The following is a 13,349-nucleotide window of genomic DNA, read 5'->3' on the forward strand; positions in this document are numbered from 1 at the left end:
CCGTGAAAGGGTCCAGTAAACGCTTCCCCGTTGGCTTGTGGGCCAGGGTGTATCCGTGGTGTGACACCAACCTCCCCCTTTTACTTCTTAGGATTCCAATTCCCAGTGGTGCTGGCAAAACAGAGGCTGTCCTCACCCCCAACTCAAACACACACAAGAAGGAGGAAGAGAAAACAACACTACAGAGAGATAGTGGAACCTGCCAGCAGACACGGAGAGAGAAACTCACATCAAAATAAAGACAGACTTCGGGGCGGCAGTGGTTCTTAAAATTTTTCAATCATAGATCCTGTTGGGAATCTGATGAAAGTACGGATCTTCTCCCAAGAGATCTAAATAGAGGTGGTTGGAGCACAGAGCCCCCTTGGTCCCCTACCCCCACTGGGCATGTGAAGATCCATTCTGAGACCTCTGAGGGACTCACAAATCTGGCGGGAAGAGACCTGAACAATCCTTGCCATGGTGGCTCGTGAGCTGTTTGGGGGCCCCTCCAGGTCCCACGTAAACACCAATCTCCAGGGCACACTTAAAACCCCATCCATGTATTTCAGGAAGTGGAGATAAGCCTGGACACCAGTCCCAGGGTTTGCTAAACCACAGCCGTGCCCACATGTGCCCGGGAAAGGCTGGAAGACTGGATTTAGCCCCATCCCGCTGGAATCCACAGCCGGCGGGCACTTACCATCATGAGCTCCTTCTGGAAGGACTTGCGGTCTTTGCTCTCCGTGTTGTTACAGTCCTCCTTCAGCTTCTCCAGGACAGACGCCACCCGCTCGGGTTCACTGTCCAGCTCGGCCCGGCAGAAAAAGGTGAGCGGCTGGTGCCCGTAGCCCAGGGCGTCGGCGAAGGAGCGCCAGCTGCTGATGTTCTCCATGAGCAGGGTCCTGACGGACGCGTAGATGTAGGTGAGGAACTTGCAGGGCCGCAGAATCTGCTCCAGCAGCACCGAGGTGCTCAGCTCGGGCCCAGAGAGGAAGCTGGGCCTGGCCCTGCCCACCACCAGCACGTTCTTGGCGTGCACGAGGCCCACCTTGCCCTGGTGGTAGCCGATGTACCACTCCTTGGTCCACAGCTGCCCCTTCAACCGGATCTTCTCCTCGCTGAGCAGAGCGATGGCGTCGCCCTTCTTGTACTCCAGCAGGTAGTGGTTCTTGCTCTGCCGCACCACCGTCTTGAGCAACTTGCCGAACTTGAGGCTGGACACCGGGCGGTCCTGGAAAGTCGGGTACTTGGTGGTGGCAGCGAACGGGGACAGAATGATTTTCCCGACCTCGTTCTTCTTGAGAAACCGTCTCTGCCCGGACGGCTTGATGGCACTTTTGGGGGGTGGCTGGGGGGTCTGGACGCAAAACTGGGTCAGGATGGCCTCCTGGTCATCTTTCACCTGGACCCTCAGGGTGAAGTCAGAGAGCTCGCCGGCGTTCTGGCAGGCGATGGGGAAGATGAGCCGGCTCACCTTGCCCAGCTTCATCTGGAACCCTCGCACCACTTTGGCCTGCTCACCGGCTTTGACCTCGTAATGTGTCATGTTGGAAAACATGCAGACCTGGAGATCCTGGGGCCTGGACAGGACGAACTGGTGCTTACCCCAGAGCTGCAGTGCCACCGGGGCAGGGCTGGGGGCCTGGCGCGTGACCTCGCTGACCAGGAGAGTCTTTGGGGCACAGTCATGCCCAAAAATGGTCACCACTGTCTTGAAGGAGGGGTGAATGTGCTTGGGACCATAGAGACCCACCGTGACTTTTTTGTTGATGAAGTCCCATACTGTGGAAGGGTAGAGAATGTTCGGGCCGTGGGCAACGATGGCCAGGTACATACAGGGCTCCAGGTTTTCCAGCTGTACCTGGACTGTGTCCCCATAGTTGTAGGTGAGTGGGATGGGGACATATGGCCCTTCCTTTGAGTCGCTCCTCAGGCACTGGAGGCCCACTGTGCTTTTGCTAAAAATGTCATTTTTCACCTCGGCTGAAACTTTCATCTCCAAGATGAGAAAGGTTTTCACCTCCAGGGTGCTCAGCTTTACCTCCAGCACCGGGCTGATGCAGCTGCACTTGTCGCTGTTGAGTTCCAGCGGGGGGTCCAGCAGAGCTTTCATGGAGATCTGCTGCGTTTCCCCGGGAGCCACGTGGCCCTCGGGCACGTGGATGCTGATGTTGGTGTCTGGAAGCTGCACGGCACCCCCGGAACTGTCCAGCTTGCACACGATGTTTGTCTCCACCGCTTGGGTCTGGCCCCACCCAGGACTTTGGCCCAGCAAGTCCAGGTCGTGGCAGGACCGGGCCAGCTTCCGGTGGCTCAGCCAGGCAGCGCGGAAGTCCTCCCGGCTCTGGAATTGCTCAGGCGCCGGTGATTTCAAGCCCGTGAAAAACCCCGATGACTCAGGAGCATCAGACCTGGCTTGGAGCACGGAGAGTTCCGACAGACTGTAGGAACGCTTGCTTCTGAAGAACGGGTTGTCTCGCTTGACCACTGGCTCCGCGTGGAGTTGATTTGTGGCCGGCAGCTCGTCAAAGATGTTGCCGGTGCTGTTCGTGGTCGCTGAGCTGGACTCAGTGAAGGAAGACGTGCCTGTGTCAAAGAGCAGCAGATCCACAGTACTTCTGGGAGTCAGCTCATCCAGGCTGGGCGTCACTGGCACGTTCCCATTCAGAAATGGGTTTGTCTGGACCCCGTTCCAGAAAGGGTTATTGTTGCTGTAGGTTTTGCTCGATCCCTTCTTGTCATCGGTCCATCCTCCGAGCAAATCTAACTCCTTGGCCACCTCGTCTGGGCTGTCCGGAAGATTGTCAATCATCCCACTGTCACTTAAGGTTGAATTCCGGTAGTTTAAGGGCTGCACGTAGGAGGAGGGGATGTAGCCCATTTCCGTGGTGTTGTGTGCATACCACCACTCCCCACCCGACGTGTCCAAGACGTAGAGATGGTCCCCCTTGGAGAACTTCAGCGTGGTGAAGTTGGTTGGGCAGTAGTCCTTGATTGCGATCACTTCCTTTGCATTTCCAAAGGGTGTGGGATTGTCTCCTAGCAAGGCACTGGGAGAAGGCACTGCATAAGACACAAAGAAACAGAGGGTGAGGGTGAGGCCAACAGGGTGCTGCAGAGCATCGTGCAAGACCAGGGAGAAGAGTGTCCACACAAATACCACCGAGGTGTGGACAACGAGCCAGGCAAGGAACTAACAGAAACAAACCAGAGTGAAATTTGGCTTTTGATTCCCTGCCAACAAACTGACCACGAGAGCACTGTCGTTTATCACACTTGATCACGTTCCAATTCAACTGTCCAAGTCAGGAGAAAGGCCATGAAGACAGTCTCTCCATCATCCACACAAATGCGAATCAGCCTAATGGAATAGTTAACATGTCCCTGTGTTTTTTTTTTTTTTTTAAAGATTTTATTTATTTTATTTTTCCCCCCAAAGCCCCAGTGGATAGTTGTGTGTCGTAGCTGCACATCCTTCCAGTTGCCGCACGTGGGACTCGGCCTCAGGATGAACGGAGAAGTGGCGCCTCGATGCGCACCTGGGATCCGAACCCGGGCCACCAGCATCGCAGCGCGCGCACTTAACCACCAAGCCACAGGGCCGGCCCATCCCTGTGTTTTTAAACATCTCATTTTGACCCAATTTTTCTTTATCTAACTAACTTACTGGAATTGCTACTAGGTAGAAAGAGATGCTGAATGTGATTTCCTTGGAAAACAGAGGCGTTCTGAGTTAAGTGACCCATTGCCTGTAACCAGGGACTGGACATGAAGAGCCACCAGAGAATCTCAGTGTCTACGAGCTGATTCCACATTCTGCCTTCAACACGAAATATGTCAACGGAGGGGAAGGTTCCCTTGACAATCAGGGCCGTTTCTTACATTTCCAAGTCGAACCCAGTCTTCATCAAACTGTTTACGTCAAATAAGATTTCTGAGGTCAGTCTCTTTCGACCTCTTTTAAACGATCATTTAAAACGAGAACATGGAAATGGTCTCTCCCACAAACCTTGAAAATCAAAGGTTTACGTCTGGTCGTACTTCACATAGTTTTTGAATAACTGTTGAAGCAGTCTGAAAAATCCCAACACTTTAAACAGTGACTCAAGCTAAATTACGGTTCTTGGCATTCAACTCCGTATGTTTCCAACGCAGACAGCAACTGGCACGGCAAAAATAAGTCATCTAAACAAGTGGTGTGTGTTTTTAAAGATAAAGGATAATTAAATACCTAAGTGTTTTCTCTCCCTCCCACACATGACACAGTATGTTCAGAGGATGAAGAAAGTTCTTTCTGATGGAAATAAGCCCCTATACTCCGCCCCACCCAACGTGCCTGGTTTTACAGTTTGCTGATATTCTGCCTTCCTTTAACAAACAATTGCAAGTAAACTTTTTTAGTTGCCCATGTAAACAAGCCAAGAAAGGACTATTTTTTTGGTTGAGCTATACCTACATCTTCTGATATATGATTAAGTCAACGGGCATCCTATTTAATCAAATGGGCCCTCCAAAAAAATCAGCTGTCAGTTCCCCTTTCCTCTGAAAGGAAACAATGAAAATTAAATCGCACTTCCTTGGCAAAGTCTTAGAAAATACAGCAGGAAGTCTCTATTTATTTACATGAACCAGGTTACTGAGATGTGCTTGGTAGAAAGCACCACCTGGGCCTCGAAGGCTGTCACCCCCACCCTCTATCTGGGGTGTTGGGGAGAATCTGGCTCTGGGATCACAAGATCTGGACTTTTAATCCAGGCCCTGAGAAGCTGTGTGATCTCCGGAGCCTGAGACACTTCATGATGGAGAAAAAACATCTTTCCTCAATGGGCCCTGGCGAGGATTAAATGAAATGATGCTGATCAAATGCTCAGCATAATGATGCTCAGCCCTAGATAACAACTCACAAAATGTGATGTTAAGACGGACATCTCCACTCTCCTCCTAATTTAATCTTTCTCCACAGCACTGACCATCAACCAGTATATCATGCACCTTACATATCTGTTTTGGTTTGGGGGAGGGGGGGCACTCCATCACCCCATGAGGGTGTGAGCTCCATTAGGTCTGTTCTGTTCACAGTGGTACCCCTGGAAGAGGGCCTGGCACAGAGCACGTGCTCAATAAATATTCGTAGAATGAATGCTCATCTTGCTTGCTTACCACAGAGAGGTCATAGCCGTGTTACTGGGTCAAGGTTTGGCCAAAAGGAAAGGCAGAATTCCCCCTGGCTGTGCCCTTCTAGAAAATCACACCAAAGAAAAATCACTTGTCACTGAAGGGAGGGGAATGAATAGAAACAGCCCAGTGCAGTCACCTCTTCGCATCCTCGGGCTCTGCATGCAGGGATTCAACCAATCTTGGACCGAAAGGCCTACTACGGTTGTGTCTGTACTGAACATGTACAGATTGTTTTTTTCTTGTCATTATTCCCTAAATAATACAGTATAATGACTATTTACATTATATCATAGGTATTATAAGTAATCTAGAGATGATTCAAAGTATACGAGAGGATGTCCGTAGGTTGTATGTAAATGCGATGCCATTTTATATAAGGGACTGGAGCGTCTGTGATACCAAAAGCCCCCGTGGGTACTGCCTTTGAGGGGGAGCCGGGCCATGCCGGGGTCAGATGAGATCTTCTTTCCCACTTTGTTGCCCGGCCACAGTCTCCAGTAATATAAACCACATTTGTTTCCTTGACACATCTAATGAAAATGTCACATGAAAATTAAAATCAAATGAAAATTAAAGAAGGCTTGCCAGCTATTAAAATCTTGTGAGAAGCCCTCAAAAGTTATATCCCTATTATATTCCACCAGAATAATTCCCCTACAGTAATATTTTTTAAATTAAAAACTAAAGCTATTAAGCAGGCTTTGTACATAACCTAAGAGATTGTATCAATGCAAATTACCACTTTAGTCTTTACCAGACTGAAGAATAAAAATAGTTTTACTTAAAATTCCAAGCACTCTCCTCAGAAGAGAAGGGGTAACAGATTTCACCCAGGATCAGGCTCACCTGGTGGGAAACGACGCTCCTTCCTGTCGGCCCCCCACGGAAGTGGACTGTGGTGTGAACTCCCTTCTAGAAGGGGCCCCCATTAGTCAACTGCCACAGAGCGCCCAGGGACCCCAGGCTGGGGCTTCATCCAACCTAACGCAGGAAAATCCCTATCAAATTCCATCTTGATGAATTCTGAGGAGTGCTGCCCAGATCACAGCTATCTTAATTTTAACACAAAAACCTCCCTGGGTGTCAGGAAGTTCAGTGCACCGAATAATACATTGGCTACCCCTCTGCCTCAGTTCTTATGCAGGCAAAACATTAATCAGGGGCAGAAGATTTCACAGCAGGTATTTTGGCTGGAATAAATTCCCACCTTGAAGCCTGCTTACCATCGGGAAGTGTGTGAAGCTGCTGGGCTGGAAGGCTGCCTGGCCACATGCTGCCCCTCGCGAGCAGAGTCCAGGGGGGTCTCTGGGCACATCTTCCCCCACCAAGCTAACCAGCTCCTCCCCATACCCCAAGCTGTCTTGTCTGTCTTCCTCTCCCAACGGCGATATTCTTTTAGGAATAATAGCTCCTCCCAGATCATTATCATTATTTCTTTCAAAATTCAGCTCTCTGCCCCTTGTCTCAAGACCCCAGCACAAATCCACAATTTATGCTCACATCTTCCAGCTTTAACCGTGATTAGCTGGGCTATATACTAAGAAAACAATGCTCATTACTGGACTACGAAAAATAAGTGGTTCAATTTTTTATAGCAACACCCGATAACTCTGCTGCTCTTATTAACAAAATCTCATGATTCCCTTGGCAGCCTTTTCTTTTGAAGAACATTTCAAGCACTGTCCAGGGCCCCAAGCAGAAAGCACAGACAGGAAGAGGAAGAAGTTGAGGATAAAGTGGAAGGGAGAAGAGGGCAGAGAGAGAGATTAACACGTACATATGATTTCCAGTACATCAGGGAGAGGGAAACAGTTTTATCTGGGAGCTAGCAGTTTAGTTCAAAAGATATTTATTTAGCACTGACTCTGTGCTAAAGACATAAAGGTAAGATAAAGCTCCTACTGGTCACCTGTACTCCAGGCAGCACAATGGGAATTTCAACAGAATGTAGTAGATGCTGTGACAAAGTCAACTGGTGATGATGATATGATGATGGTGGGGCACACAGCACCAGGGGAGCACCCAGGAGACACTCACCATGGCCTGGTGAGGGCAGTGTGGACCTCTAGGAAGATGACCCACTGGCATCCACCTCAGTGTCCAAAAGATAGGTTTCCTCATCAACCCAGTTTTATGTGGCTGTTGGAGAAACCCAGAGACCCAGAGTGATTAAACCCTGGGAGCCACCTCTAGACCAGGGGTTGGCAAACTACGGCCCCCCTGCCAAATCTGCTGGCTGTTTTTGTAAATAAAGTTTTATTGGAACACAACCACGTCCATTTGTTTATTCTCTTCTATGGCTACTTTCAAGATACAGCAGCAGAAGTGAATAGCTGTGACAGAGACCTTATAGCCTACAAGGATGAAAATATTTCCTATCTGACCCTTTCCAGAAAAATCTTGCTGACCCCTGTCCTAGACCATCCTCTTTCTTCTCCAGTGCTTCTCAGTATTTCATTGACTTACCACACTCTCCTTTCCCCTAATTTTCTGTACCACCAAGCTCTATACCTCAATGCCACCAAAACTCATGAAGAGAGAAAACAAACATATTCTGTATGAAGAAGTTTCATTACTAAGGGGATAATTCAAAACAACCTCCCAACACACCAACAAAACAAAACAAGACAAGTGGTTATTGTTCTAGGGCTGAATTATAATATGATGAAGTTTAGAGAGCTAAAATTTAATTATCTGCATGTGAACTTGGCAGCCTTTAAATAGAAAAGTCCTTGGCAAATCAGAGGTCTTGGCAAACCCTGACTTTCTCCCTCAGCCACAGTTCCGTGCCCAGGAGCTCACCTTTGACATCATTAAAGCTCGTTTCTGAAAACCCTTCACTCAGGTCAATCAAGGTCCCCTCGGACTTGCACCGCGGGAGGCCGCTGGAGTTGGCAGCTCGGATGCGTTGGGCTGCCATCTTTAATCTCTCTTCCTGGGTGAACTGCTAAGGTTTCATATTTCTTCCTCCAGTTATTCCAGCAATTGCTGAAGCTTCTGTCTCAAGCAACCATGCTGCACTGTGGTGTCAACTTTGCAACGTGCTTCTTCCTGAAAGTAGGGGAAAAAAAAAAAGAATTTCCCTTGAGCAAGCAAAATGTGGGTTAAATAGTCATTTTATGAGAAGTGGGAATCCTTTTTCTTCCAGAGGCCATTCCAATACAGACAGACCCATGTCATTTTTCCTGGCTCAAGAGAGCAGAGCAGGGCTCACTCCTTGGATTCTATGCCCACGTTACACCCATCTCATCAGTTCTCTTGGCACACACAGCCCGGGCAGTGTTTCCTGGTCTGCTGTTTGCACCCTCTCTTCCTGGGGCACAATGGGTTTGTGAAATTTGTTCTAGCACCTGGCCAGTCCATTCATTACTGTCAACGAGGAGGACAAAACAGGATCTGTACAGTCCACACTGTAAGTCCCTGGGTGCAGGAAAGGGTAAGTCTATCTCCATCTGCCCAGATAGTGGCTGGTCCCACTATTCTAGGAACAGCCACGGCTGACTCCGGCACCTGGGCAAGCCATGTTCAGCACGGCACTTCTCAAGGCCCCACTGCAGTGGGTTTGAGGGGACTGCTCCCTACCTACACTCTCCTTAAATCATCCCTGAACCCCAGGTAAACAAACCATCACAGATAAAATACACATGTGGCCTTTTTTGTATATAAGGTATTCTTGTGTAACTTAGGCAGATGAAACCCTTGTGTATTTACTGAACCGCTGTGTTGTTACTAAGCCAGTAGAGGAAGTTTCTGTGGGAAAGAACATGAGAACCACTCCCAAGGCCTCAGTTTCTTCCTAGGAAGGGGCACCAGGCATTTCGGGGGTCCTGGAGATGAATGAGACAACTGGCTTTGAGCAGACCTTCAACAGGGCCCAAGGACAGGAAAAGGAACAGCTAGGAGCCAATTTTAGAACAGTGAATTTCACACGCTCGCCAACAGAAATGGGTCGACTCTGCCACAGCTGGCCGCAGCTGGCCCGCAGCGCTCAGAGCAAAGAGCAACCCGAGGGCAGGCGAATTTCACCCCAGTATAATTGGGTTCAGGCGACTGGCCTGAGGTCCTTGTTCCTTGACTGCTCTATCCCAAGACAGCTGGAAATTTGGCTTGTGACCCAGCTGTGTCGCCTTTACTAATCAGAGGGACCTGGAGGGCCCTCTGCAGCGCGTCTGCACTGGGGATGACGTAGCCCTTCCTCTCCCATCCCTCCCCCAGGCTCTGCGTGCAGCATCCGTGGCTAAGAGGGCCAGCCGTGCAGTGAGCAGACCGGGTTTGCATCCACACTCCACTGTTCACAGGGACGACCGTGTGTTCCATATTTAACACAAGATCAGTTTTCGTATTTGTAATGTAGGGTAACGACCACACTGTTCTGATTTGATTTGTGCGAAGAATCAATCAGGTAATAATCTAGATAAGGCACTTGGGACAAGGAGCAGAGGCTCAATGACTGTTGGCGCCCACACCTTGGCCACTGCCACCACAGCTCGGACATCAGCAGCCCCAGTCCTGGCTCTGAGTGGCCTGCTGGCAGTGGCTCTAGGGAGGATTCTGTTCCATCCCAAGGCCACAGAATGCCACATTCCTGTACCTGACTCCTGGAGAGAAGGCCTGTGTTATGGACTGAATGGCCCCCCTGCAAATTCAAATGTGGAAGCCCTAACCCCCATGCGATGGTATTTGGAGACAAGGCCTTTGGGAGGTGGTGAGGGTTAGATGAGGTTAGACGGGATCAGCGCCCTGACAAGAAGAGACACCAGAAAGCTCGCTCCTCTCTCTGCTCTCTGCCATGTGAGGATACATTAACAAGGCGGCTGTCTCAAGCCAGGAATCGGGCCCTTACCAAGAGCCAAATCAGCCAGCACCTTCATCTTGTACTTGCCAATCTCCAAAACTGTGAGAAGAAAAATCCCCGTTGTGTACCCCAAGCTATGGCATTCTGTCACAGCAGCCTGAGCTGACTAAGATGGTGTGCGAGAAGTGGGCCGAAGGGGAGGGCAGGGCCCTGGCGTCCGGAAGGCCAGGCTGGACGCCTGTGCACGGGGAGCAGGACAGCAGTGGCAGCCCCTCTGGGGAGGGAGCAAAGCTGCCATCCTGGGGGGTGACACTTCCCTTAAAAAATGCCCAACCTGAGCCCAGCACCACCGTCCCTCTCAGCCCGCCTACCATCCTGGACTCCTCCAGCCAGTCTGGAGCCCGGGTGCAGAACTGTAAGGAGGAAATGGAGCCTGTGCCCCCAACACCCACTTTTATTTACGACTCACACATCAGAACTCACACGGATGTGAGTTACCTGAAGGACGGAGGAAGCACCTGGAGGTTTTCCCCAATCAAGTGAGATCGCACGCTGCCTCCCTTCTCCCCTATGAAGCGACAACTGGTGTGACTGTGTGCTCCATCCCCCTTTCCCCTCCCGGCTCTTCTCTGCCGAGAGCGGTGCATGGGAGACGACCCAACCTCCTTGAGAAGGCAGCCCCGGACCAGGGTTGGAAGCAACACAGAGCCTTGTCTCCTGGTCCCGATGCAGTTACCCACGCCTCCTCCCCATGCAGAGCCCACACTCCAGTCGGGATAGGGGGCACTGACAGGGCCTGGGACACAGTACTCTCATCAGTCGTGGTGACCTCGTGGCTCTGTCTGCACAGGCTGTGTGCAGAGCTGGATGCAGAGGCGTGGTCACCATGCCACAGACAGCTCTATCCCACCAGGCAGCCTGTGGCCACGTGTGGGAGCCCCGAGGGCACTGGAATGCAAGCCAAAGCCACCTCGGAGTAGCCTGGCTTTGCAAGGGAACCACGATAATAAGCTACACTATTGAGATGAGAGGATGTGAAGATCCTTGGGATCCAAAAGACTAAGTCTCATTTACTGGAGAAAATCAACACAGAGGAAGACCGGGATGTGTGTGGCGGGTGGGAGAGGATTGCTTTACGACAGTGTGAAGCCCATGACCTGTGATTGCCGGGTGGACTTTCAAATTTAACAACAGTCCCCACCTAAGAGTCTAGGTCTGCCCATGTCTCTTGGGGAGACAGCAGGAGGACACACAAATGGAGCTGTGTGTGTGTGTGTGTGTGTGTGTGTGTGTGTGTCTAAAGCCAGGAGATGCCAGTTAGCTGTGAAATCTGGCTGGTGCAGACCCTGTGCATCCCGTGAGGGGCTCCCCTGACCCGGCCCAGAGCTGCTGCGAGGACTCACCGGGCATGAAGGACGTGCTCTGGATCCCACGCACGACAAGGCCCTTCCTACTGCACCCGCCCACGTCCCTCCAGCCCCCGACACACGCTCCTCACTCTGGCCTTCCTGTTAAGGACACACCGGTACCCCAGCAGAGGTGTGCTTTAGGAAAAAGGATGCCAGGAGTCTTCCAGGAAAGTCCCTTCTGACCATGCTTCAAAAGAGTTCCAGAGTAAAAACAGGGACTGCTTGTGCCAGCCCTGGGGGTCTAGTGGTTAAGATTCAGCGCTCTCATCGCTGCGGCCCAGGTTCATGTCCCAGTCAGGGAACACACCACCGTCTGTTGGTTGTCACACTGTGGTGGCTGTGTGATGCTGTGATGCTGAAAGCTAGGCCACAGGTAGTTCAAATACCAGCAGGGTCACCCAGGGTGGGCAGGTTTTGATGGAGCTTCCAGACTAAGACAGACTAGGAAGAAGGACCTGGCCACCCACTTCCGAAAACACGGGCCATGAAAACCCTGTGAGCAGCAGCGGAGCATTGTCTGCTACAGTGCCGGAAGGTGAGAGGAGGGTGCAAAAAGACCGGGCAGGGTTCCGCTCTGCCATCCACAGGGTCACTAGGAGTCAGAATCCACTCGACAACAGTAACAACAACACTCTGCCGTCCCACCTCCCTTTGTGAGTGTGTATTACCCGACATCCCACTCACAACCAGGAGAAGCTATTTCACGGAGGGTTTTAAAAAAATGTCAAAATGGGCAGAACCACGAGGCCTTACTGCAAAGAGTTGTCTTTGCTGCCACACACCCCCCTCCACCCCATCGTCACCACAGCCCTGCTCCTGAGGACCCCAAGCCCTGCTGGAGGAGCCCCAAGCTGCAGTGGTGAGGGTCCTGGAGAGCCCGCCTAGCTGCCTGGCGGAAGCCAGAAAGCCGCCCAGAGGAGGTGACGCGCTGGAGCTCTACCTAAAGGGTGATGGGGATGCCCAGAGGAGGTGACGCGCTGGAGCTCTACCTAAAGGGTGATGGGGATGCCCAGAGGAGGTGACGCGCTGGAGCTCTACCTAAAGGGTGATGGGGAGGCACCAGACAGAGAGCAGGGTGGCCGTGACGGCGCACTGGAGACTGGCGTGGTCAGAAGCAGAAAGATGGCAGGCGAAGAGAGGAGGAGCCAGAACATGGATGGTGAAGGGTCTTTGCCCTGGAGACCGGGGAGCCACAGGTTTCTGATTGAGAAAGACGGCCTTGACTGCAGAGGAGAACAACGGAAGCAGCAACGCCATTATCTTACTATTGACTGGGTTTAGGAGAGGCTCCTGAGAGAGCTGGGGAGCAAGGGGGTGGGGGATGCAGGTGGACATGGCAATGGAGAGGCGACATCGGGACGAGCCCCACCTCCCTCACAGTCCTATGCAGAGGGCCATGTCCTCAATAGACGGGCTGGGTGAAGTCCAGGAGCGGATTCTATCCAGGGCTGGCAGAGTGGTAGCCAACAGCTCCCTGGGGCACCCACAGGACACGGAGGTAGCTTTGCAGCCAGCACTCGGAAGAATCTGGAGGTCAGCAGATAAAACTGGAGATAAACATTTACGAGTGACTGGATTCTTGCATTCCCTGTCACTACCAAGAAGGCAGCCTGGGGTAGAACCAGGGCCTTAGGGGTGGGCAGAGGAGAAAGAACCACAGAACATCACTGCAATTTTTGGAGACTGATTATTGTTTTTGTTTATTATCGTTGGGAGATGTAGTTACAACCCTGAGCCAGTGGAGAGACAAGAAGCGTTATTAGCAGTTATACAAAGACATCTGCAGTCCCTTTAAAAACACAAAGATGCCCTCAGAGAGGTCACCACTCAAGGAACAGATAAGCCACTAACTGTGTAGTCCTGACAACCTCGCCACTTATCAGCCGGAGGGAAGCCAAGGCATTGAAGTCCGATTCCCCGACGACCAGAAGCGTCGCGTTCACACTGAGCATCAACGCGCTCATTCACACGGTCTCGTCCATGGA

The 13,349-nt window shown here is 51.3% G+C and overlaps 1 protein-coding gene across 4 annotated transcripts in view; it reads right to left on the reverse strand.

Annotated features, from left to right (window-relative positions):
- The window catches only part of SH3BP4 (SH3 domain binding protein 4), a 96,292-nt gene that overhangs the window by 12,360 nt on the left and 70,583 nt on the right, over nt 1-13,349 (reverse strand). For all 4 annotated transcript variants that reach the window (XM_087424649.1, XM_087424652.1, XM_087424650.1 and 1 more), the window contains 2 exons: nt 7,963-8,211; nt 683-3,045 (listed from right to left, as the gene is read on the reverse strand). In XM_087424649.1, coding sequence (XP_087280775.1) covers nt 683-3,045; nt 7,963-8,080 — 2,481 coding nt within the window. In that variant the 5' untranslated portion in view covers nt 8,081-8,211. The remainder of the gene's footprint in view (nt 1-682; nt 3,046-7,962; nt 8,212-13,349) is intronic.

The sequence above is a fragment of the Ceratotherium simum genome, chromosome 37, assembly GCF_057802395.1.
Source record: "Ceratotherium simum simum isolate JZ-2026a chromosome 37, ASM5780239v1, whole genome shotgun sequence".
Classification (NCBI taxonomy): domain Eukaryota; kingdom Metazoa; phylum Chordata; class Mammalia; order Perissodactyla; family Rhinocerotidae; genus Ceratotherium; species Ceratotherium simum.